At 46.2% G+C, this 27,038-nt stretch overlaps 1 protein-coding gene across 2 annotated transcripts in view; it reads left to right on the forward strand.

The window, feature by feature from the left end:
* The window catches only part of susd2 (sushi domain containing 2), a 158,292-nt gene that overhangs the window by 41,157 nt on the left and 90,097 nt on the right, over positions 1-27,038 (forward strand). For both annotated transcript variants that reach the window (XM_070887679.1, XM_070887680.1), the window contains exons 4-9: positions 968-1,119; positions 9,140-9,307; positions 16,393-16,567; positions 19,901-20,102; positions 21,340-21,425; positions 25,952-26,220. In XM_070887679.1, coding sequence (XP_070743780.1) covers positions 968-1,119; positions 9,140-9,307; positions 16,393-16,567; positions 19,901-20,102; positions 21,340-21,425; positions 25,952-26,220 — 1,052 coding nt within the window. The remainder of the gene's footprint in view (positions 1-967; positions 1,120-9,139; positions 9,308-16,392; positions 16,568-19,900; positions 20,103-21,339; positions 21,426-25,951; positions 26,221-27,038) is intronic.

Here is a 27,038-nt window from a genome sequence, read left to right on the forward strand (position 1 = left end):
CCCCTTCCCGGGCTCCAAGCCTTCCGATCGGCACTTTGCTCTCTCTCCTCTTCCCCACCGCACCTTTAATAATTGGAGTCTTGTGACTTTGCTCTCTCCCTCCCTCTCCCCGGGTCCAAGCCTTCAGCACCTCTCTCTCTCTCTCTCTCTCTCTCTCTCTCTCTCTCCTCCCTCTCCCCACCCCCCAGTCTTGTTTTGTAGCTGAACCCCGAGCCGCTGTGTCCGGGCACGGGGCCAATTCTGCTGGCCAAACCTACGACCCACCCAGCCCTGCTGGTGGCGTATGAGTGAGTTAAAAAACGAGAGAACTTCTGAAATCCAATAAATTTACACTTGTATGTTGACAGGTTAAATAAAGGTTGAACTTTATTATTGATTTTGACAGTGTTCTTAACTCCCCCCAAAAGCTTCGATTTAAAAACGGTGGCGTCTTTCAGCGCAGATTTGTGAATGTGCGCTGTTTTTTTTAACTCACCAGAAGGTTTTTCGGGAGTGGCCAGATACACCGACCTAAGAGAAAAAAATGTTGGCCAATTTGCAACAATTGAAAAAACCGGTGCAGACATGAGGGAACGTAAAAAAAAACTGACCTAGAAAAATCGTAACTAAGTCAGTTACACTGGCGTAGATCGCAGGGGGAAACTTGGAAAAAAATAAAGACGTCAAAAGAAACGGCAAGGGCCACAAAAAACGCCACAAACGACCGGGGAAAATTGAGCCCAATGTGCTGCACTGCAAGAGCTGCAGAGCCATAATCTGTAACTAGCCGTCACTCCCTGATACTTTTTAATATAAAATATAAATGCTATTTTAATTTCACGTGCGAGCTTTAGTCAGCTTTGGCTCTATTTTTGTGCAGGTGGTGGTTACCAGTGCTGATGTATCCGTACTCGCTCCCAAGTTCATCGAAAAGTCCTGTCTGATGTGAGTTTCAAATGGATTAAACACCAACACTATCCCATTTCAGGTTCAAGTTGGACATTATTACCAATGGTTATGTTGATAACGAAGGGAGTGCCCACTGCATCTCACCGTTGTTGTATGAAAATGGACGGGTACCTTTTGAGTTGTCAACAGACAACGGAAAAACTTTCAATCACCGTGGGACATGGGTGTCAGGTCAGGTGATATCCTTTGACTACTAAAGCTTTATGTTCTGACAAGTGACTTTCTTGATTGGTAGCAGATTGGAAAACCAGTAAAATAAATGAATTCTGGAACGTTCAGTTTAAATTCTTTGGGAGCACTGTTGTCGCAAGGGAGGCAAGTTTCTTCATTCCTATTATCTTGGTGACGTCAATAAGCAGTGGTGTTTTAATAAACTGCAGGGGCCATGTGAAGCCAGCGAGGCCTGCTGACAACCTGCTGCTCGAAGTGCTAAGCCTCCGTTCATGGCTGTCCTACTCTGGGGTGTCATCAAACCTGGGATTCAACATCCTTCACTTTCCTCTGCTGTCTGAAGAAGGGACTATCTAATCATCAAGAGAGAGAAAGTGGAAGAGCCTTTAAGCTACAGAACCTATCACTTTAATAGAACAATCAGTCCCATAGAGTTATGTGTCCTTTCCTGGTCTGTGGGGATATATTTGGTCTCCACTCAGCAACTGCCCATGGGGACATACTGTGTGGGACTTGTGGATGCAGACCCATATTTCATGACCCACTGGTACACTGTGTTGCAATATTCTTGGGAGTAACCCTTTGAGAAAAATACTGTTGGACATGGCCCTTGTCAAAGTTTTAGTGAAATACATTGTACTAAATGGAACTGGCTTAACCTGGAGGTCAAAGGTCTTGATATTGCATTTGAACACAATTAAAACCCCAAACAGGTAAAATGAGTGCTAGACTCTAAGGGCTAGCGTTTCCCTAACCTGTTTTTCTGGCGCCCTCACCTGAGGGGCGCCGCTTTTGTCCGCCTCCAAGTGCGCCGAAAAAAGACATCCATATTCTGGCCGCTCCCCAGCCTCTCACCAGTCATGGCGCAGCGTGGCCCAATGGATTGGGGGCGGAGCCAGGTCCCGGCTCTGAAAACAGGGCCGGGACCTCTGCACATACGTGCTAGAGTCTGTGCGCATGTGCAGTAGCTCCTGGCAGGCCGTTTCTGCAAATGCTTGCTCCAGGCTGTGTGGAAGGGGCCTGAAGCACGCCGCCCCTAGCCCTGGCCGAATGGGCTTCCTCATCGGCAGCCACAGTGTGTTCTGCAGGCTGTGTCAAATCTCTCCTGAAGAGTTTCTGTGGGTCTGGGTTTGTACTCTAGACCAGATAAACCGGGGATTCAGGTGGGTGTTTGATGCCATGACGGACATCAGTCTAGACATGCCAAACTCTTACAGGACTCTGAAGTGGTTTGTGGACCATTGTCATCAGCAAGCGGTCATCACCAAAGCCCTCCAAGATCAGTGCCCCAAACATGAAGCCAGGCCCTCTGTGAGTGAGGATGGGAGTAACTGCGTCGCGCAGGCAGCCTAGTAAGAAGCCTTGACAGCAAGAACAGATGCGTCTGTGCGGAGGGAAAGCCTACCGTATCTCAGGCGAACAAGATTCTCAGGATACTGAAGTCCGGGGCTAGCTCCAGACCTTCCAGAGGATTTGTACCATTTGATCAAGAGGGTACTTCCACCTCCCCCCCCTCCTCTTCTCTCCCCTCCTCCCTCCCCCCTCCTCTCCCCCTCCCCCTCCTCTCCCCTCCTCCCTCCCCCCTCCTCTCCCCTCCTCCCTCCCTTCTCCTCTCCCCCTCCCTCTCCTCTCCCCTCCTCCCTCCCTTCTCCTCTCCCCCCTCCTCTCCCCCCTCCCTTCTCCTCTCCCCCACCTCCCCCCTCCTCCTCTCCTCTCCCCCCTCGCCTCTCTTCCCCTCCTCTCCTCTCCCCCCCCCCTCCTATCCCTGGCCGAATAGTCTCCCTCATCGGCGGCCCGCTGCCTTCCCGGGCCATGTTTTGGTAACACTTCTATTTTTTATCTGTTATTGATTGATTGATTGCTTATTACTTTGGTCTTGGTGCTTTAGGTGCAGGGTTCCTTCTATTTTTTATTTGTTAATTAATTGCTTATTACTTTTTGTGCTTTGTTTGGTGCTTGGTCGTGCTTTAAATGTCGTTACTCGCGCTGATTCCTTAACTTTAGGTAAGGTTTTTCTGTGCGGACAGAAGTGGCAACATATGCTGGCCTAAGTTAGTTTGGAGCAACTATTTGCTGGCCAAATGCCTAAAACAGCGGTAAGTGGCTGGGAACACCCCCTTTTGAAAAAAAAACGGAACTAAAAAAAAACCTAAATAACTCACTTACATTGGCGCAAATTAAATGGCCAGAATTGCAACTAAAAAGATAGTCCAGAAAAATCAAGTTGCTCCAAAAAAAAAGGAGCAAATCCTGGGGAAACTTCAGCCCTATATGAGGCAACTTGAACGATATAATTCAAATGCAATACAAGTTTAATCAGAGAACTCCTCGAGCTCTCTGCGCCTGGTGCCTCTTCACTTGTTTGAATGCACCTAAACATAAGTGATACCAGCTTGGCATTAGCAACCAAGCAAATCTGCCTGGGCATTTACTACCTTTTACAGCAGTAGAACTTATTTATCCTTGACTTACCCATACTTGGTGAGTGATAAAGTAGCATGCCATCTTTGGCTAAATCCAAAATTGGATGGGGAATTCATTTGAATTATGATTTTATCCACAAGTTTGATTTATTATTTGACCCCAGCTGAGAAATATGGCCACTGAGCATGTGGATCACTCTGCTGGCTGGCTTTTGCACTGTACTTGGGTTTTCCGACATTACGTTGGGTCCTGCACTAGACTCGCATGGCGATCAATGGGAATGGGGGTGAGGAGGGGAGTTGTGACTGGAGGTATGAAAGGTCAAGGACTTCATGGGCTGACAGTAGGCAAAGAACATCAGATCATGCCTTGTGAGATTCGATTCCCTTGAATTTGCTTCTGCTGGAAAGCAGAGGGATCTTTTCCACAGTCTTCTACAGATTGAGTACTGGTCATGGAATTTTCCAGTTATGAACTTCAATCATTTTTAGCGCTGAATTTGTAATAATAAGGTCGCAATTAGCCGTCTAATATGGAACTCAATCAACAGCAACAATATTAAGGACACTGAGAATTCTCCTCAATATAAGTGTGGGCTGAGAACCACATAAAACCTTCTCATAAAAGGAACGCCCTATTTATTATTAATTCTAATGAAGCATGGAATGACTTCAAGGCTATAATTTAACAATTATAAGCCATTTGAACTTTGCTCTCCCAGCTTAGTGAACCCCTTGATTAGATTGCTGCTCTGTAATCATTCCCAGATATCCACTATTCTATATATAGTGCCTGCAAACCATTCGATATTGTGCAAAGGCTGACAAAAAGATTTTTTTTTAAATGGCAGAAGTATTCAAACTGATCTCTGGAAGAAGGGAAGAATAGTTTTCCCAAGTGGACTGTTACGGCTGTTCTGATGAAGATATGCCAGTGGATTATGGTATTAAACAACCCACTTCCCGTTATCAGGGTTCAGGAGGCAGCAAGCCCAGTGTACGTCTCACAATTCCATTCTCATGTTGCCAATTCCGTAACGTCTTGACATCAACACGACCAATTGGGAGAGCAAAGTCCAAATAGATTATAATTTTTTATTTGTAGCCTTGAAATCAATCCCTGCTCAATTAATACTAATAATAATTGTGGTTTGAGATGTTTTTATTTGGTGCTTAGCCTGTACTTCTGCAGGGGAGTGCACTCAAAGCTGAGGACAATTGCTAGCATCCTTCACTTGCTAATGTTAGATCGACATTCATACCAAATGTTCATTACTTGTGGCATTATTATTACGAGTTTATTGATTAAAAAATATTTTCAGTTTATTACTGCAAAATTTTACGATCAATTAAATAACCTAGTGTGAGCAAAGCCCTGTGCTAAAGTAAATCTGGGGTTATAAACTTGACCCAATAGATATAGCAACAAGAGTCCTGACACAGCAGAACGACAATTCCGAGTGATTTCACGCCCATGAAAGACATGGCAGGGCGCGGGTGGAAAATTGGTGGTAGGGGATTGGCCCCAAGTCATGCACCTCTGCACAATGTTTCTTTCCACTGAACCCTGATCAAATTTAAGCTCAAGACAAGGGATCATTCTGCAGTTGGACGCTCTGAGTGCAGAACAATGACCGCAAGGAGCTCCGGCTGGGAAATTGCAGCACTTGATTATCCATCCATGTTAATTAATAGGCAGAAAATCAGGCACCGTGGTAATCCCACAGTTTTCTGCTCCCTGCATTCGCCCAACACGGATTCATAGTCAATATGCTGTCTGTTTAATTGCAGGTTAAGTAGACTGGCTGTTTACATTTCTGTGCAATTACTGTTAGTGATGCCCAAGTGCAGGTGATAACAGAAAATTTCATGCTCGGGTTCTTCTGTCTGCAATCTGCGAAGGATCTTCAAAACCATTAAAAAGGCTTTCTTTGTTTAGTTTACATTTTTTTTTAAAACAGTCCCTTTGGGATTCAAATAAGAAAATATTGGCACAGGCCCCATGTGCAGTACATGGGCTGTCATGTAAGAGATAATTGAAACTCGATGATGTATAAACAGAACAGAAGAAGATGATGCACGGGGCACAGATGCTTCCAGTTTTATCGTTTCTGACAGTTTGCACAATTCATAGAAACATAGAAACATAGAAAATAGGTGCAGGAGTAGGCCATTCTGCCCTTTGAGCCTGCACCACCATTCAATATGATTATGGCTGATCATGCAACTTCAGTTCCCCATTCCTGCTTTTTCTCCATACCCCTTGATCCCTTTAGCCGTAAGGGCCACATCTAACTTCCTTTTGAATATATCTAATGAACTGGTCTCAACAACTTTCTGTGGTAGAGAATTCCACAGGTTCATAATTCTCTGAGTGAAGAAGTTTCTCCTCATCTCGGTCCTAAATGGCTTACCCCTTATCCTTAGACTGTGACCCCTGATTCTGGACTTCTCCAACATTGGGAACATTCTTCCTGCATCTAAGCTGTCCAAACCCGTCAGAATTTTATATGTTTCTATGAGATCCCCTCTCATTCTTCTAAATTCCAGTGAATATAAGCCTAGTTGATCCAGTCTTTCTTCATATGTCAGTCCTGCTATCCCGGGAATCAGTCTGGTGAACCTTCACTGCACATTCTCACTATCAATATTTATATGGAGATTTTCCAACCACTGCTATTTTCTAAATGCTGACTGTGCAGCAAAAAAAAGTTCAAAATGCAATCATTTCAAATTAGTGTAGTGCTTTCAGATTTCTACATCAACAAGCAATTCTCAAAAAAGGTTTATGGTGGAACTATTGGGTGTTTGATTACATCCCTCAGATGCCCTGTCACTAGCAAACTATGGAAGGTAAAGATCATAGCGGCTTGTGCATATCACAAAATCATTCACTGTTTGCCCTAAGGGACAATAAATCGTCAAGGTCAACAAATTAACTGTTAAATACTGTTTACTTAATTCAGAAAGAAGATTTTAATAAATTTACAGTCTCTGATTACTGCCGTACAACATTTTGAATAACAAAGACACATCTTATCCGGTAGCACAATCTAAGAATTTAAAATTCATTTATTATAGACTTTATTAGGATAGATTTTAAATCACAGAGACAAATCTGATCATTCAGTATCACAAATCAAAAATGAATATCTGTTGATCTACCTAATAAATTCTGTTATGTATGCTAATAGAATATGTCATTTCAGGCAGCAGCAAGTGGCATTAGCAACATTAGTTAATCAGCTGTGTATGCCTGCATCAAGATGCCTCTGGGCTGGAGACATCTCCTGTCCTATGCAGGCTATGAAGCTGGAAGATAGGGCTCTGAGCTTTTTCAGGATTGCAGGCATCCCCCAGGTGCAAGGTATCATCGATTCCGCACACATAGTCTTGCGAACTCCAACACAACACCGTTAAGTATACATGAACAGGAAGGACCATTGGAATATCAGGCTCATAGTGTCCCCAGTAACCTCTCTGCAATATTACACTTGTTTTTGGTATGTTTTAAGTATATGACCTTCAGCAAAGAGTGTGGCCTTCATTATTTCTAAAGGTTACTGAACTGTGCTGTGTTTTACAGGCTTCACTTCTTTGAAGCACATTGCTTAAGGCTGATTACAACTTTGTGCAAAGTTTCCGATGAATGTTAATTAATCACTTATTAAAAGAAAGATTTTTTTGTTGGGGACAAACAAAAGTTGATCTGTTCTCGAAAACAATTGACTGTATAGACAGCAAAGGTGTTGGTACAGTGCTGGAGGGGCTGGCATATGGTGCTCAGGCATTCTCTAACATAAATGGTCCAAATTAAATGACAACGTAGCATTAGCAGAGGCCAGTGGCAATGACTCCAGTCAGTCATCAAGTGCGATATGTGACACAGTGAAGAGAAATCAATCAGAAAGAGCTGGGATCTGATGCCTCTAGGGTTTCAGTTATAGAGCATCTCCACGTCAAACAAATTGAAGGAGCTAACCTACTGCAGGAGGTTTCTCCGATCATCTGCCAGAACTCAGGAAGCACCATTTGCACCACTTCCCCAGGGTTTTCGTGGATCTTCCTCCAAAGTTACGGCGGGCTATCAGAAGAAGCCCTCTGGCAATTCATCCTCCATGGGAATTAATGGCATGGGAATCCAGTGCTAAGGTATATGGGGGCGAAATTACCCCACGCCCCGATTGGAGCGGTAGCCTTCCAGAGTCGGGACTTTTAACGCCCGGCGTGATAGTGCTGCCACCGCTGCTGAATTGGGCTTAACGCCCCTCAAAGGAAGTGGAGAAATCTCCAGCACTCCATTTCCTTTGGTCTCAGGCATTTCTGGAGCGAAATGTTTGGCGTACGCGGATGCGCCGCGTAATGCTGATATATTTCAACGCCCCTCCCCTGCACAGCCTCTGATGGCCTCCATTGGGCCACCAGGCAACGTGCGACTGGGCCAGCAGCCTGGCACCCAGATTGGAGTGCCGAGCTGCACGATGGCGGCCCATACCATGTGAGGGTCGGCCGACAGAAGAAGATGGCGGCCCAGGGCGCTAGTGTCCTCCCCTTTAATCATTGCTCCGATAGCGGATGTCCGCTGGTCTCGCGGCTCATAGGCCTGGTCAACACGGGGCATTAAGGGGTCAGCGCGGGGCGGTGCGGGGTCGTCGTGTGTGCCAATGATGTCATCGTCGGGTGCGCGGCGGCCCGGGGTACTAACCGCTGCTGTGGCAGCGCCTCCGCAAACTCCCATTCAATTTCCCAGGAGTTGGCAGCGTCCCCCGCTCCGCCCGCCGCCCCCTGGGCGAAAACTGTCTTGACGCCCTGGAGGAGCTAATGGGGATTTTTAAAGGGACAATTTTGTCCACATTATTTTTTCATAATTTGTGCCATCTATATTCACTGTTGCCTTATTGGTAGGGAGTCCTAACAGGGCACTTCGCTCTGTTAGTATCAGCAACATGAGGCACATGTAAATTAGTGAGAACATGGAGTGAAAGTGCAGAGGCTCCATGCTATGCCCATATGCATCCCATGGAGACAAATTGTTGAACATCTCTCTCCTAATCAAAACAAATATAACTCAAAAAGCTGCACGTAGTCTCCTGCTCTAACATTCTTCCAGCCTAAAAAATGTAGAACTCCTACTCCCTTCTTTCTACAATCTTCAGACGTATAAAATCCACACTTGACATCATCTAACTGTTGCCTCTTGACGCACCTCATCTCCTCTCGCACTCTTTTCAGATTTCATAGTGTCCTGCGCAATAAGTCCCGGATGTTTGCCCAGATTGTTCCACTAAAATGAAGTATTATACCAATGGATATTTGATTATCGTCAATTCCACTGGCATGGCATTATCGAGAAGCATGACTTGTTGTGGAGTTGTGTCATTCTCTGCTCCCAAAGGGGAGCCAGACTCTCGGGGAGTGCGGGTCAGAAAATCGGAGCTATATCTTTGTAGGCTTATCTTCAGTTCATGCTTCCTGCGATTCTACAGCCCACCCCCCTTGCCCGCTGGGAGCTCAGGACTCCAGAATTGCTGTTGTTATTAACTGTTTGACGTGAATTATTTTAATCCAATTTTTATTGTTTTTTTTAAACCCCGCAGTACATCACGGCAAATTTTCACACTTGAAGAAAAGCGTGTTGGTAAATGAAACCAAATGGCAGTACTACGGCACGCCCAACGTCACAGGAGACCTGACTCTGAAGTGGAATAAATCGTTGCTCCCAGCAGCCTCTCTGAAAGTTGAACTCTGGGGTTACAAAGAAGAAGGTAAACTGCAGCTTTTTGTGTGACATCAGGCAGCTTGAGGAAGAGCACAGCACAATATCACATGCAGCAGTTTTGCAAGGAGTTTGACAACTACACTGCTTTTATTCCCATTTTTTTCCATTGTCCATGGAAGAGTTACATAGAATTTACAGCACAGAAATAGGCCTTTTGGCCCAACTAGTCTATGCTGGTGTTTATACTCCACACAAGCCTCCTCTCACCCTACTTTATCTCACTGTATCAACATATCAATTTCTCCTTCATGTGCTTATCTCATCCGCTCCGACCTTCCCACACCTCTGTACCTGGGTCCTGCTGATGTTCCTGCCCACCCTCCAAAACGGCGACCAAGGTTTTGATGACATCACCCAGTCGTCCATCTCAAAATCGTCGCATACTTGGAGCAGCTCACGCTGGAGGGAGAACCTAAATACTAGGAACAGGACAAGGCCACTCAGCCCCTTAAGCCTGTTCCACTATTCAATTAGATCATGGCTGATCTGTAACGTAACTCTATTTACTCACCTTTAAACCTTTTACCTAACAAAAAACTATCAATCTCAGTCTTGACAATTTCTTGACACAGTTGACCCAGCATCCACAGCCTTTTTGGGGAGCAAGTTCCATATTTCCACTGCAGGCTTTCAAAAGCCAATCTTGTCACTGTTTCTTGATTTGTCTCATCTTTGTCTCTTTAAATCCCTCCATGGCCTCATCCCATATCTGCCAGCCCCCCGACCCCTATACAGCCTGAATAATTGTTGCTCTGACTCTGGTCTTTGGGCATCCCTTCCACCTATTGCTTCACCATTAGTGCCAGAGCCTTCAGTCACCTGGACCAGCTCTCTGGGTTTCTCTCCCTAAACCTCTCCATCTCTATCTATTTAAAAACCTCCTCAGAGCTCCTCTCCTTCAACAAGCTTTCGGTCACCTCTCCTAATCTCTACCGTCCTGGCTCAGCGTCTGTTTTCCTTGCGCCACCTGCAGTCCCTCGGGATGTTTTTACATTAAAGGCACTATGTACATGCACGCTCTCTGGTCACTTTGCAATCTTGGTGTGATGATGCACGAGAGGTCTTGTCCCTTTAAAGTACTAATTTCAGCCAACCAGCGCTTTGATTATATTATATCATCCTAGGAATTTGTGAAAGCAGCAAAGCTAGTCAACAACAGCAAGAAATGGCACCAGGACGCCACAGGGATAACTTCACAAAGCTGCTTTTCTGGCGTGGAGCTTCACTAGGCGTCACTGTGGGTTGGAGAATTGAGGCTATCGTGTTTGTAGCTGTACCTCCACCCTGTGTTCATGTCTAGCACCAGTACAGGAGCCTCATCAAATTGCCTCAAATGTATAACGGCTATATCCTGCTACCTGATGGCCCTGATTACTGTGCACACTGAGTCATGGGGCACGTTCAAGTTACAAATGATGGTAACATTTATTAGCCACCATAGGGCACAGCAATTGTTGACATACAGTTCAATTATAAGTTGGAATGAATGAAAGTTTGTTCAAACCACAGCATAAAGAACTCCAGCACCTGACAGTCAAACCACAGCATTCCTAATGACCAGAAGTTTTGGCTAATGGTTTTTTCAATTGGCTTTTGTATGACTGACTCCTTGACTAGCACCTGGGCCAACCAATCTGAGGGTCTCCCCTCTCTGAATGGCAGCTCCTTGTGCTAAACAGTTAAAATATCAGCACCTCTCCTGCTGCTTTGTAGCTCAGTCTTGGATCGACATTTGCGATAGCCAATTCACATCTCTTGCCTCCTTAAATGACAGCTTCCTACACTCAAAGTCTAGACTTATAGTGGGCAATTTTATTTGCCCGCTCTCAAGCCGCTGGGAACCAACCGATCGCAATTTCAACTTTCTCAATTGAGGAGGGGGCACGGAAACTCACCCAAATCCAGCGGGGTCCTTTTTGACTGAGGACATCAGGACCCGACTGCCATTTTAACTATCGGCCTGAGTGGGAAGTGGCAATGAATTTCCCACCAGGACAACCCAGCGAGGAAGTGGATCGGGGCCAGAAGAGGTCGAAAAAGGCATGTTTTAAAATAAATGTTTTACTTTCCTTGTGGGATGGGGAGGTGGGAGCCCCGCTTGATTACAGGACCCTGCCCCCCCTCCCCCCCGGCAAGACGGCCCAGCAGCCAATCCCACCACTTACCTGTTGTTGGTGGACGGCCTCCGGACTGCACAATCTCCCACCAGTCCGCCGAGTTGGCCGGCAGCATTTAAATGAGGCCCGGTCATTAAAATAGGCCGAGAGTCATTCTGCCACAGGCGATTGGAAAATTTACTCGCCGGTGCAACTTCTGGCCAGAAATCCGCTGCCAGTTGAAATCCAGGTCCTTTGGACTGCAGTTTTCAGGTGGGTCTCTGTTACACGTGTAAATAGAGTTTTTGTGATTGGTCAAATCCAGCAGTGAGGCCGGGATGCAAGGCCAAAGTATGAGTGACTGGAGGGAGAGAGAGGGAGGGAAAAGTGCAGCAGAGGCTGTGAATGGAGAGCAGCATGCTGAAGCTAGGGCCAGAGGAGCCGTGGGGCCCAGGGTACAGTGTCAGTACTATATGGACAAACTCACAAGCTGCTCCAAGCTCAAGATGCTCACCCACACTGCGGTCCCTGAAGATCAGGATGTGAGGACCTGAGGGAGGGAGGGAGGGGGTTAATTGGGACTATGTGTTTCTGCTAGGCCCATGCAGCAGCGCTTGGTCTCCAATTGTCTTGGGTCCCCTTACCATTGGACCAAGACCTTGCTCTGTCAAGTTCATGTGGTAGCTGATGTGCAATGGCCACTTCACCCACAGGCATCTTCCACCCTCTAGAATGAAGTTTGGGACCTGTAACGTCAGGCACCTTGGAACTTGTATTAGTGTGGAAGCAAACCATTTTCGACTCCGAGGGACTGCCGAAGAAGAAAGATTTAATTTACAGTTCTAGGTCAATACATGCTTTGCAATTACAAACTTTGCATTGTATGGCAAATTTATAATAATTTATTAAGTGTAACTTAAAATAACTATGTCAGCTGTGACTCAGTTGGTAGCATCCTCGCCTCTGAGTCACAAGATTGTGGGTTCAAGTCCCATTCCAGAGACATGAGCACAAAAATCTAAGCTGACACTCCAGTGCAGTACTGAGGGAGTGCTGCACTGTCGGAGGTGCCATCTTTCAGATGAGATGTTAAACTGAGGCCCCGTCTGCCCTCTCAGGTGACATAAAACATACCACGGCACTTTTTCGAAGAAGGGCCGGGGAGTTATCCGCGGTATCCTAGCAATATTTATTCCTCAATCAACATCACTAAAACAGATTATCTGGTCATTGTCACATTGCTGTTTGTTGGAGCTTGCTGTGCACAAATTGGCTGCTGCATTTCCTACATTACAATAGTGACTACACTTCAATAAGTACTTCATTGACTCTCTTACAACTGCATTTATCAACTCCAAACTGTCCAACCTTTGGCCTTCCTTTAACCATGACATTCCTGTAGCCATCGATCTGCTCAACCACATCCTCACCATCACCTTTGATGCCCTAGTCCCTATTAAAACCATTACTCTCTCTCACCCTGGCCATTCCCCCTGGTACAACCCTTATTTTTGCTCCCTCAAGTTCAAGTCCAAGGGCCGTAGACTTGAACGTATGTGGCGGTCAACTGGTTTTGCCAAATCTGGCTCGACCACATAAAGCATTATCGGGTCCTACTTGGCTGCAAAAACTGCTCACTATTCCAGGATCATTCTGGAATGCAAAGATAACACCCGGCTACTAATCTCTACTGCTAACCGTCTGCTTAAACCCCGCTCCCCTGTCTCCAACACATTCACTTCTGACAATAAGGGTGAGGAGCTCATGGACTTCTTTGTCTCAAAGATTGAGACCATCCGATCAGCTGCCTCTGCGAGTTCCCTTCCTTCACCTAGCCCACCGGGCCAAACTTCCTCTGAGGCTCCCACCTGCCCTAGCCCTGAACTCACATCTTTCTCTAGTTTCCCTTTGAACTCCGCTCTTGACCTCTCCACGCTCATCTTGTCCATGAGACACATTTCCTGCTCCCTTGACCCTATTCCCACCAAATTGCTGACCACCGAACTTCCTTTTTTGGCTCCCATGTTAGATGACATTGTTAACAGTTCTCTCTCCTCAGGTACTGTTCCCCTTTCCCTCAAATCTGCTGTCATTGTCCCTCTCCTCAAAAAAACAACCCTTGACCCCACTGTGCTTGCTAGCTACTGCCCCATCTCCAACCTCCCTTTCCTGTCCAAAGTCCTTGAACGTGTTGTCACCTCCCAAATCCGTGCCCATCTTTCCCGGAACTCCATGTTTGAATCCTTTCAATCTGGTTTCCGCCCCTGCCACAGTACCGAAAAGGCTCTCATCAAAGTCACAAATGACATCCTTTGTGACTGTGACAAAGGTAAACTATCCCTCCTCATCCTCCTGGACCTGTCTGCAGCACTTTGACACAGTTAATCACTCCGTCCTCCTCCAACGCCTCTCCACCATCATCCAATTGGGTGGGACTGCACTCGCCTGGTTCCATTCTTATCTATCCAATCGTAGCCAGATCACCTGCAATGGCTTCTCTTCCCACTCCTGCATCTTTACCTCTGGTGTCCCCCAAGGATCAATCCTTGGCCCCCTCCTATTTCTCATCTATATGCTGCTTCTTGGCGATATCATCTGAAAATATAGTCAGTTTCCACATGTACCCTGACAACACTCAGCTCTACCTCTCTATCACTTCTCTCGACCCCTCCATGGTCTCTAAATTGTCAGACTGCTTGTCCGATATCCAGTACCAGATGAGCAGAAATTTTCTCCAATTAAATATTTGAAAGACCGAAGCAATTGTCTTTGGTCCCTGCCACAAACTCCGTTCCCTAACCACTGACTCCAACCCTCTCCCTAGTATCTATCTGAGGCTAAACCAGACTGTTCACAACCTAGATGTTATATTTGATCCTGAAATGAGCTTCCAGCCACATATCCGCGGCATAACTAAAACCGCCTATTTCCACCTCCGTAACATTGCCCGTCTCTGCCCCTGCCTCAGCTCTTCTGCTGCTGAAACCCTCATCCATGCCTTTGTTACCTCGAGACCTGATTACTCCAATGCACACCTGGCTGACCTTCCACATTCTATACTACGTAAACTTGAGGTGATCCAAAACTTGGCAGCCCGTGTCCTAACTCGCACCCCAAGTCACAATTGCCCATAACCCCTGTGCTCGCTGATCTACATTGACTCCTGGGTAAGCAATGCCTCGATTTCAAAATTCTCATCCTTGTTTATAAATCCCTCCATGGCCTCACCCCTCCCTATCTCTGTGACCTCTTTCAGCCTCACAACCCGACAAGATGTCTGTGCTCCTCAAATTCTGTCCTCTTGAGCATCCCTGATTATAACTGCTCAATCATTGGTGGCCGTGCCATCAGCTGCCTGGGCCCTAAGCTCTGGAATTCCCTCCCTCAACCTCCCTGCCTCTCTACCTCACTTTCCTCCGTTAAGACGCTCCTTAAAACCTACTTCTTTAACCAAGCTTTTGGTTATCTGCTGTAATTTCTTCTTATATGGCTCGGTGTCAAATGTATTTGTTTTGTCTTATAAGAACATAAGAACACAAGAAATAGGAGCAGGAGTAGGCCATTTGGCCCCTCGAGCCTGCTCCGCCATTCAATAAGATCATGGCTGATCTGATCATGGACTCAGCTCCACTTCCCTGCCCGCTCTCCATAACCCTTTACTTCCTTATCGCTCAAAAATCTATCTATCTCTGCTTTAAATATATTCAATGACCCAGCCTCCACAGCTCTCAGGGGCAGAGAATTCCAAAGATTTACAACCCTCTGAGAGAAGAAATTTCTCCTCATCTGTTTTAAATGGGCGGCCCCTTATTCTATATCCCCTAGTTTTAGTTTCCCCTATGAGTGGAAATATCCTCTCTACATCCACCTTGTCGAGCCCCCTCATTATCTTATATTTCAATAAGATCACCTCTCATTCTTCTGAACTCCAATGTGTATAGGCCCAACCTACTCAACCTATCATCATAAGTCAATCCCCTCATCTCCGGAATCAACCTAGTGAACCTTGTCTTAACAGCCTCCAATGCAAGTACATCCTTCCTACGTGGCGGCCCCGACCTGCGAGAGACCATCAGCGGCAGGTCGGGGCCATAAAAGGAGCAGCGAACGGCGTACCACTTCAAGGTACAACGCGAGCTGGTGCAGGAGGGCGACGGCAGTGAAGAGGGACGACATCAAGGTCCAGTTCAGTGATTGGAGCGTGGGCAGATACAGCAAGAGCGTCAAGGTCGGGGCGAAGGAGAGGCGAGGGAATGTAGATGAATGTGATTGGGACATGGAGAGGCGTGAGTTTGGGGCCAGAAGAGGCGAGTGCCCAGGGGCAGCATGGGCCAGCCCACACTGCGATATGTGTGCGCACTCGGCCCGTGCAGCAGAGTTGGTCTCCAGTCATCTTGGGTAATCCCCTTGCCACTGGACCAAGACCTAACTCTGTCAAGCCCGTGTGGTGGCTGGTATGCAACGGCCACCACACGTTAAAAAAAATCCCGCACAGGCATCTTCCACCCTTCAAGATGTAGTTCGGGATCTGGAATATTAGGTCCTTCATTGAAACACCTGTGACCACGTCCTTTTTTGGCATGGAAACAAGTCATCCTCGTTTCGAGGGACTGCCTATGATAATAATCCTTCCTTAAAAACGGAGACCAAAATGGTATGCAGTACTCCAGGTGTGGCCTCAACAATACCCTGTACAGTTGTAACAGGACTTCTCTGCTTTTATACTCTATCTCCCTTGCAATAAAGGCCAACATTCCATTTGCCTTCCTGATTACTTGCTGTACCTGCATACTAACTTTTGTATGAGCATAACACTGCTGTGAAGCGACTTGGTATGTTTTTCTACGTTAAAGGCGCTATATAAATAAAAGTTGTTGTTGTCATAAAGCACATTAGGACGTCCAGTGGTCATGAAAGGTGCTATATAAATGCAAGTCTTTCTTTCTTTTCTCTATTTGGGAACTTCTTCCATCAGGTATACCTTACTCAGAATCCTGGAAAGGAAAATGGAGTTACCTGTACTCACTTGCAGAAGGCGTTGAAAACAATGGGATGTTCAAATTCACTCCCATACCTGCTCAAAAACCCTTTTGTGAGTGGGAAATTGGAATGTTGCGCCTCACGGACTCCAGACAACCGGATGGGACACTGTGAGTACACGAATCTGTCTTTGGGCATCTACGTTGGTTGTATGATGAAAGACTCTGGGGTAGATCTTCACCCTGGAGCCCAGGTATTCGGCTTGATTTTCATTTCCAGTGTGATGAGGTTAATGACAGTATTGGACTGTATTCCATTATGCAGTTCAGTACTGTTTCTAGCCGTATCGATCCACAGTCGAATCCTAATTTTGCTCATGTTGGGAATCAAACACAGTGGGAGAGTTGTAGAAGCTATTAGTGTGTGCAAATGTAACACTGTACACCATCAGTGTCACAACTTCGGAAGGGTATGGGGGGTCCGACCGGGGGAGGAGTGGGTACCAGTAAATGTTTGCCAGTTCAACCTCAGCGGTGGGACCTACAATCGCTGATCATCGCCGAGCGAGCTGGTGCAAAATTCAAATCTTCGCCGTCTCCTTCCATTTCCTTCTCTTCTGTTCAACAGGCAGAGAGTTGGCAAAAGATATAATGGGATTTGTTCCTAGTTTTATAGGACTTTTGTCCTGACATTTTTTAGCAGTGTATTGCACAAACCCACAATTAATGATTTGGCAGATAAATGTTATCTCTTAATTATCTGTGTTGGATCTAAACTATAGGGCCTTTTGAGTAAACAAAGTTATAAAGATTATAATCGTCTGTGACTCAGCTGCGATCTTTAAAGCCAATCTTTTCCTCCTCCCGCAGTACATTTCCTGATCGTGTTATGGATTTCACCTGCCATTAGGCATCAATGGGTAGCACTCTCAGCTCTGACTCTCAAAGTTGTGGGTTCAAGTCCCACTCCAGCGATTTGAGCACATAATCCGAGCTGACACTTCAGTGCTGAGCTGAGGAAGTGCTGCAATGTTGGATGAGACGTTAAACCGAGGCCCCATCTGCCCTCAGGTGGATGGCACTATTCTTGAAAAAGAGCAGGGGAGTTCTCTCCGGTCTCCTTGCTAACATTTATCCCTTAACCAACATCATTCAAAAACAGATTATCTGGCCATGTATCACATTGCTGTTTGAGGGAGCTGGCTGAGCGCAAATTGGCTGCCGCGTTTCCTACATTACAACAGTGACGGCACTTCAGAAGTACTTCATTGGCTGTAAAGCGCTTTGGAGCATCCTGAGGTCATGAAAGCTGCTATATAAATGCAAGTTTTTACTTTTATTTCTAAATGATCTATACCTCAAATTTATTTACCCTTACCGAACAAAACAAAGTGTAACACCACTTTTTAAAAAAGGAGGGAGAGAGAAAACGGGGAATTATAGACCGGTTAGCCTGACATCGGTGGTGGGAAAAATGTTGGAATCAATTTATTAAAGATGAAATAGCAACGCATTTGGAAAGCAGTGACAGGATCGGTCCAAGTCAGCATGGATTTATGAAAGAGAAATCATGCTTGACAAATCTTTTAGAATTTTTTGAGGATGTAACCAGTAGAGTGGACAAGGGAGAACCAGTGGATGTGGTGTATTTGGACTTTCAAAAGTCTTTTGACAAGGTCCCACATGAGATTAGTGTGCAAAATTAAAGCACATGGTATTGGGGGTAATGTATTTGACGTGGATAGAGAACTGGTTTCCAGACGGGAAGCAGAGAGTCGGAATAAACGGGTCCTTTTCAGAATAGCAGGCAGTGACCAGTGGGGTGCCGCAGGGCTCAGTGCTGGGACCCCAGCTATTTACAATATACATCAATGATTTAGATGAAGGAATTGAATGTAATATCTCCAAGTTTGCAGATGACACTAAGCTGGGTAGCGGTGTGAGCTGTGAGGAGGTTGCTAAGAGACTGCAGGGTGACTTGGACAGGTTAGGTGAGTGGGCAAATGCATGACAGATGCAGTATAATGTGGATAAATGTGAGGTTATCCACTTTGGTGGCAAAAACAGGAAGACAGAATATTATCTGAATGGTGACAGATTAGGAAAAAGGGAGGTGCAACGAGACCTGGGTGTCATGGTACATCAGTCATTGAAGTTTGGCATGCAGGTACAGCAGGCGGTGAAGAAGGCAAATGGCATGTTGGCCTTTATAGCTAGAGGATTTGAGTATAGGAGCAGGAAGGTCTTACTGCAGTTGTACAGAGCCTTGGTAAGGCCACACCTGGACTATTGCGTTCAGTTTTGGTCCCATAATCTGAGGAAGGACGTTTTTGCTATTGAGGGAGTACAGCGAAGATTCACCAGATTGATTCCTGGGATGGCAGGACCGACATATGAGGAGAAACTGGATCAACTGGGCTTGTATCCACTGGAGATTAGAAGAATGAGAGGGGATCACATAGAAACATATAACATTCTGACGGGATTGGACAGGTTAGAGGCAGGAAGAATGTTCCCGTTGCTGGGGAGTTCCAGAACCAAGGGTCACAGCCCAAGAATAAAGGGTAAGCCATTTAGGACTGAGGTGAGGAGAAACTTCTTCACTCAGAGAGTGGTTAACCTGTGGAATTCTCTACTGCAGAAAGTTGTTGAGGCCGGTTCATTAGATATATTCAAAAGGGAGTTAGATATGGCCCTTACAGCCAAAGGGATCAAGGGGTATGGAGAGAAAGCAGGAAAGGGGTACTGAGGTTGAATGATCAGTCATGATTTTATTGAATGGCGGTGCAGGCTCGAAGGGCCGAATGGCCTGCTCCTGCACCTAATTTCCATGTTTCTATGTTTCTAAAAAATATTTTGATCTCAATGAAATTCCTCTTGCACACCACCAACAATGCATCAAACAGCGTGTATATTCTAAAGCGCACTACCATGGCACAGAGTAAGACATCCTCATCAGGCCACTACTGTCCATGACTTTACATTGACTTGAATCCTAGAGTAAAAGATGAGTTGCTTCTGTAACAAGGCAACAATAGATAGATGCAGTCCTGTAGAACACAGCAGTGGCTGGCACTAACAAAGATGGACTGTTTCCAGGACTGACCTGACCAGTCTTCAGTCTATAGTCAGTAATTATTTTTTCATTTCCCACGTGATACGAGCCCCCAGCACAAACCCCGCCCATATTTCTGTACTGATTGACAGTGTCACTCAGGAGAGGCCATAAAGGTGGCTGGTGGGGGGAATGGAAGTGTGCCAGTCCTGGAATGACAAGACTTGAGCTGAGCACATTGTTGATACTCTACATCTAACCGGTTATTGTTGGCCATATGATCAACATTGACTACCCATATCTTGATCAACACAAAGTTGTTTTAAGCGCTCAGAGGCAACACATATATACAAGGCCTTTTTACCAGACTGTGTAGGTTTTCTGTAGATTTGAGTGGTGTATAAAGTACAGAACTCACCTCATCTTTTGTGTCTTTTGTTTTGACTCAGAAATGTCAGAGCATTGTGGAGTCCAAGCCATACTCTAGCCTGGCACCTGGAGGAATTGTTCCGGAGAGACTCTGCTGCCTGGGCATACAAAAAGTGCTTGAACTGGCACAAAACTGAACAGCAGCTGCCAAACTTCCTGTTGGAGATTGCAGATTGTCCTTGTACCCTGGCACAATCCAGGGCAGATACGGGCAGATTTCATGTAAGTACAGCATTTCATGGAGGAAAGGACTAAACTGAACTACTTTTCCATTTAAAACAGACTCTTTTATAAATATTCACCCCCTCTGGCCCAATTTTCTTCTTTCCTCTGTCCATAACACGCAGTATTTTTTTTCTGCAGTGCGGTCTGATGCGTGTCAATCACCTCTGGTACCTTGTTCATGTGACCAATCTTCATGTGTGAGCCCTGACATTATTACGGTCAGAAAGCCTAGGCTTCTCTGATGGGAGCCCATTCATTTTAAATGAAACCCTGTTGGTATTCCGATTGGGAAAACTAGGCTATCCCAAGGAGGTTATCACAGCTGCATCTAACTCTGCCCTTGCCTGACGCCCGCATGCCTGCGCTTTCTAGGCAGGGTTCTCTGGGCAGTGAGTGGGAACCCTGTTTTTGCCTGCAAGGGGACTGGAGCACCCCAAGGCCTGCCGGTCTGGCTGAGAACCAACGACCCCTGCAAAGTCCGTGAATCGAACCTGGGGATTTTCGGAGCTTTGTGTTCAGTACCACCACGGTGGTGCATCTACCCACAAAGCTATCGGGAAACTCTACAATCAACTCGCTTATGTGTATAGTTCTCAAATGCCACCCAAAAGAGATTATCCAATCATTTATCTCATTGCTGTTCATGGCACCTGGCTCTGTACAAATTGGCTGCTGCGTTTCCCCACATTACAACAGTCGCTATACTTCAGGGTGGCCAGGAAAAGGAAGATATTTTTGCTACCTTCTGAAATTCACACCAGTGGGCGGATTTCCTGACATTGTGCTGCATGGCTTGGATTCACTGCACTCAGTGTCTGGCAGTTCCCCCGCCAACAGCAAGTTTTTTTGTTTGTTTGTTGCCGAGCCGAGCTGCTCCCATTGAATTGAATGGTACTGCACTGGGATGTTAGCATCGCCTCCCAATTTAGTAATGTCACAGGAGGGCCTGAGGAGACGAGAAGGCCTACAAAATAATCGAGCAGCTTTTTGATAAATGGTAAAATTTTTTTACAATAAAATTTCTCCTGAGACACGCTAGGAGAACAGAATAGGCTTTCTTTCTCCCTTAACGACATGGTAGAAGAGGGGTCATCAGTGGTGCTTGAACCCACCACAGAGGCACAAACTCAATTCTGTTCATGGCAGGGCTACGGGGGGAGGGAGTATGAATTGACAATGAGGGACTAAAGATGAAGGAGGCTGGATTGACTGGAAGATTTCATTTCTAATGCAGACAGACTACGGGTGTGACATTGAAAAGGGGAGTATATGTACCTACCACCCAGGAGCTGCACACTGTGTTCGAGCCATACAGGCAAGGTAAGCGAAAAAGCCAGCACCTGTCTCAGAGGCCTGGCTAGTTGGATTCCGATAGAGTGGTGGCGTGAATCAGAATATCTGTTTTTAACTTGTGTAATTTTGAAGCACTTTACAGGAGCTGGGGTCAGACACTGGCCTTTAACCCTGGGACCAGGGTACATATCCAGCCCAGAAGCTAAGCTGAAAGACTCCTCTGTCTGTTGGCTGTAAAGGTCCTGTATAAAATGAGTTTGAACAGCACCAGGCAAATCCCTAGACACACAAGAAACCTACTATACTTCATTGGTTGTAAAGTGCTTTGGGACGTCCTGAGGTCATGAAAGGCGCTATATAAATGCAAGACTTTCTATTTTTTTCTTTTACTGAATAAAACTGACGTCAGTTTGACACCAATTGGCAACCTCACTCGGAGAGGCTGTGGGAACATAGGAACATGAGGAGGCCATTCAGCCCCTCGAGTCTGCTCTAACGTTCAATTCGATCATACCTGATCTATCTTAACTCCATCTACCTGTCTTGATTCCCTAATCTTTAATACCCTTACCTAACAAAAATCTATCAATCTCAATTTTGACATTTTCAATTGGCCCAGCTTCAACTGCCATTTTGGAAGAGAGTTCCAGATTTCCACTGCGCTTTGTGTGAAGAAGTGCTTCTTGTCATCACCCCTGAATGGCCCAGCTCTAATTTTAAGGTTATCCCCCTTGTTCTGGACTCTCCCACCAGAGGAAATTGTTTCTCTCTATCCACCTATCAAATCCTGTGGAAAAGGTGAGGCCAATGAACAAGTTGGGGCACAGTCGAAGGAGCTTTAATTTGTATTTGAATGTGTTACACATGACATAGAAGTGCTTGAAGCTAACACCGGCTGCCTGAAATTTTATTTCCCAGCAGCGACATTCTTCACTCAATGACCAAACAAAAGCGGCATTTTTTTGAATGTGTGTTTTCAGGATGTGGGTGACACTGGCCAGGCCACATTTCGTGCCCATTGCTGGTTTCCCTGAGAACATAACCACAGGGCTGGAGTCATGCATAGGCCCAACTGGGAGGGGGTCATTTTGACTTTAGGAGGTGGTGTAAAACGAGCGATTATGGATGAACCATCTCTCTCAATTTTCATTCCATTGACGTCAATAGAAATGAAAATCCGGTGAGATAGAAAACGGGTGGTTGATCCGATATCTCCCGCTTTACATTATTGGCCAAAATCCCGATCACCCCCGGTAGGGATGACTAGATACCTTCCCTGAAGGACATTAGTTGAATCACTTGGGTTTTTACGACAATCCGGCAGCTTTTCATGGTAATTTTCTGGTGCTAGGCCACAAATGACTAGACTCATTGAATTCAATTTCAAAACATGGCGTGGTGGGATTTGAGCAATTGAACTCCAGTTTACCAGACCAGTACCACAACCATTAGCCTGTATACCCGTCCTAGTCCTGTCAATTCTGTGTCATTCTATGTAAATGTCTTGCTGTTTAGAGCAAGTCATTGGCATTTCACAGGCAAGCCACTAGGTGGAGCACTTTCCCTGTGCAGGATGTGCATCTCACAGACAAGAAGACAATAGCACTGCATATGGAAGGCAAGCTGCTGGGGCCAGTGCAGCTACACCGCAGGCAGGTGCTGAGAGAGTCAAGACCAAGGGCACTTCTCAGGTTAAAGAGGGTTAGAGGGCAGGGACATACCGGAACCAAGTCAGGGGAGGAGTCAAATTGGAGAGGGGAGGAAGGAGAGAGAAAGGGGGAAGGTGGAGAGGCAGAAGATGGGGGAAAGGGGGACGGGTTCTGCTGAGCAGGAGAGGAGGGGGACAGGAGGAGGGCTGAGAAAAGAAGGCAGTGAAGAGATGGGTAGAGGAGGCAGAACAAGAGGGAATATGGGAAAAGAGAGGGGCAAGAGGAGGTGGAGAGAGTGGGGAAAAGAAAGAAAGAGCGAGAGGAACTGTATGAGTGTGCGGAGGAGGTAAGGGGAAGGGGCAAGGAAGGTAACTTTGTTTCTGTGAGGCCTGAAATCCATGGAGTGAAAACGGGCAGGTTCTATAACGGGCGGGAGATCAGTTCTGCCTGCTTACTGGCTAGATGACAATGTTGAAAAATATTTCATGTCTCATCTTTCAGATGAGACATGAAACCGAGGCCCCGTCTGCCCTCCAGGTGGATGTATAAGATCCCACACACTATTCGAATAAGAGCAGGGGAGTTATCTCCGATGTCCTGACCAATAATTATCCCTCTACCAACGTCACTAAAACAGATGATCTGGTCGTTATCAGATTACTGTTTGTGGGACTTTGCTGTGCGCAAATTGGCTGCTGCATTTCCTACTTTAAAACAGTAACTGCACTTCAAGAATATTTCATTGGCTGTAAAACATTTTGGGATGTCTTGAGATCATGAAAGGAGCTATATAAATACTTCTTCTCTATTACTCTGGGCCACTGATTATTAATGACCATTATATTACTAATGGTTCCCTGGTTCCCTGGGGCGATGGGCCCTGCAATATGTCCAATCATCATTGACCAGATTTCCAAACAGCACAACTCAAATCTTAGCCACAAAGTCAGCATTTGATGGTTGACGATAACAACTGAACATACATTTTCATTCAATATAATCTTTATTGTTTTATTTGTGTTGCCGATTTTCAATTCTATATCCTGCAGGAATCCCAGCAGCACAGCATTAGCGAGTACACTTGTGCTCTCTCTGTCTCCATCTCTGTCTCTCTTTTTCTCTCTCTCTCTCTGCTTGTCTGTGTCTCTCTCACTGGCAGTGTGCTCCACCTAGTGGCAGAACTGTAAAATGGCACCACCTCACCTCACAGCCCACTCGGGGTATTGTATCTTTAATGCCTCCGTCACATTGTCACTGTTACTATAGAACCAGATGAGTTGGATGGGTAGGGGATCATTGGAGGAATGGATTAGAGTGGTCAGCATTTATGTTAATGAGTTGTTACAGATCCAAAATAGTGGATTTTACTGAGGGACAAGAGCAGTATAGTTGGGCAACATCAGCTTATATCCAAGTTAGGGATGCTCATAGAATGTTTATTTATGTGATCCCGAGTGTTACAGGAGTTATCAGTGACTGTCACTGGATTGGAAAGTTAGATATTTCAGGACCCATCCCTCTGTTCTGTTTAAATAAACAGATAATTTGTTACTTCATTGCGTTATAGACTCTAATACACAGTAGGTTTATCCCAAGGTTGATTATTATGTCTATATCTTAACTTTGCTGCATAGTGCTAATGTTTGCGCAAGAATTCTCTGCTTGACGACTGGAAAGCCAGAACAGCGCCCCTTACAGGAGATGGCACCTGCTGACATGCTTGCCGGAATACTCAGAACTGGAGGGGCCGAAATTGCCCCTTTTGACCGCTCAGTTGGGGCAGAGTGGCCGACATACAGGACATTGCCCTTGTCCCTTTTTCTGGCGGAGAAGATTACTGACCCGCCTGTGTTCCTGCCCCGTCGGCCATGCGCTGACCCCTTACCACCCGGCGGTGACCACTTACCGCCCGGCGAGGGAAATTGCCCTGCGGGAGCGGAGCAACCGGTCGGTGCCTGCCCCCGACAGCTTTTCCCGGTGGGAAGCTGCCAGTGGCTGGGCGGCGCATCCGCCCTTAAAGGGGGGGCACCGCCAACAGGCAGCGCGGGAACCCCTCTTGGGTACCGGACCACTGGCTGGGCCGAAGCCCTCGCTGGTGGTCCAGTGAGTGTTACTAAAGTGGCTGCAGAGCTCGCAGCAGCCCTCCCCCTTTAACTGAAGGGGAGGTATGTGGCACATATGTGTCGCACTGACATGCTCAACACGGCGTTCATGATACTGCCCGCCTTCCAATCCACTTCTGCCCCACTTGCGCCCCGTTGCCGCCCCTGCACTTTTAAATTGAAAAAGAGGACAAAATTGCACTGATCACCACCCCATCGATCGGGGCAGCAAATCAATAATTATATCGGTAAGTGGAGCGGGGGGCTTTTTCAGCTCCTGAGTATCCTCATTTGCATTAAGTCCAGTGCACCCATCACCTCTGTGCTTGCTGACCTACATTGGCTCCCGGTTCAGTAACATCTCAATTTAAAATTCTCTTCCTTGTGTTCAAAATCCTCCAGGACCTCGCCCCTCCCTGTCTTTATAACCTCCTCCAGCCCTACAACCATCCGAGATGTCTGCGCTCCTCCAATACTGGGCTCTTATGTATCCCCAATTTCCTTTGCTCCACCATTGGTACCCGTGCCTACAACTATCTAGGTCCTAAGATCTGGAATTTCCTCCCTAAACTTTTCTGCTTCTCTACCTCACTCTCTTCCTTTAAGAGGCTCCTTAAAACGTACCTTTTTGACCAAGCATTTGGTCGCCTGTGCTAGTATCTTCTTATGTCAATATTTTTCTGTTTACACTCCTGTGAAGTGACTTGGGACATTTTACTACATTAAAGGCAATATATACATGCAAGCTGCTGTTGTTTCCTACTGACGACCTTTCCTATTGGTACCATTCTTGCTCCACCAGCCCCCAGTATGGATCGGGACAGCAGTGCTGTTACGATGCCAAAGGCAGACAGATTCTGACCGGCGACTCCATCGGAGGCAGCACCCCTGACCGAGGGCACGACTGGGGGTCCCCACCATATGTGAATCCACCGAGAATCCCCGGCTTCTCTCATGGCATCTACGATGTGATGAGTTTTTTTTACTGCTGTCTGTGGTCTGATAACTGCCAGTACTACTTCCTGCACCGGCCCTCAAGTGACTGCACGACCTACAGACCTCCAAAAGTCGGTAAGTGATGCCAGCAACAATGGTTTAATAGTGCAATGACGCACGAAGCAACAGTTAGGCAATAATGGTTAGTCTAAGTGCCCGAGGAGAGTGTTTTGCCAAACGAGATGAAAGCTAAGATTTGTTTGTCAGAATCGTTCTCTTAGTCGAACCAGCCAAAATCCAGTTTTTATTATGTAACAGTAAACATAACAGTTTATGGTAACCAACTGCAGCTTATGGAGTTTTAGCATTAGGACTGTTAAAGGGGTGTTGTTGTAGTTTTTGGGGAGGATGTGCGGACGTTCTGCCAATGGAAACTGTCGCTAGGCCTCACTATGAATGACCCCGCTTCACAGGCGCCAAATTGGCAGCCAGGAAAAGCTCGAGCCACACAGATACTTGTGCTGGCAGCACCCAAGCCGTTGGTCATCTTGGGGGGCAGTTCTACTTTTGCATCACATTGCAGTGATACAGAGACGACAGTATAACTCGGGAGCCAGTTTAAAATCTGACTGTAGGACGGAGCAGCATGAAACCCCCTGTAAGGCAGCCACCTTACACCACTTGGGCTAAATGCTGTACGAGGAATAATCTCAAGCTAAGTTTAAAGCCTCTGTTGGACCTTTTATGAATTTCAATGGAGCTTTTTAGCAATGATTTGAGAGCCTGGGCACTTCCGCCCGCACTGTCAAAATGATCAAAATTTACCAGCCAGCGACCAGAGTTTTGCGCACAATTGACTTTAGGTGACAGTGTAAGTCGGGCGTTATTGGATCAGCCGCCCGTCATACATCGCTTCTCGAACTTCACTCCATTGAAGACGTCGCCGGTTTTAC

Source organism: Pristiophorus japonicus, chromosome 8, assembly GCF_044704955.1.
Source record: "Pristiophorus japonicus isolate sPriJap1 chromosome 8, sPriJap1.hap1, whole genome shotgun sequence".
NCBI lineage: Eukaryota > Metazoa > Chordata > Chondrichthyes > Pristiophoridae > Pristiophorus > Pristiophorus japonicus.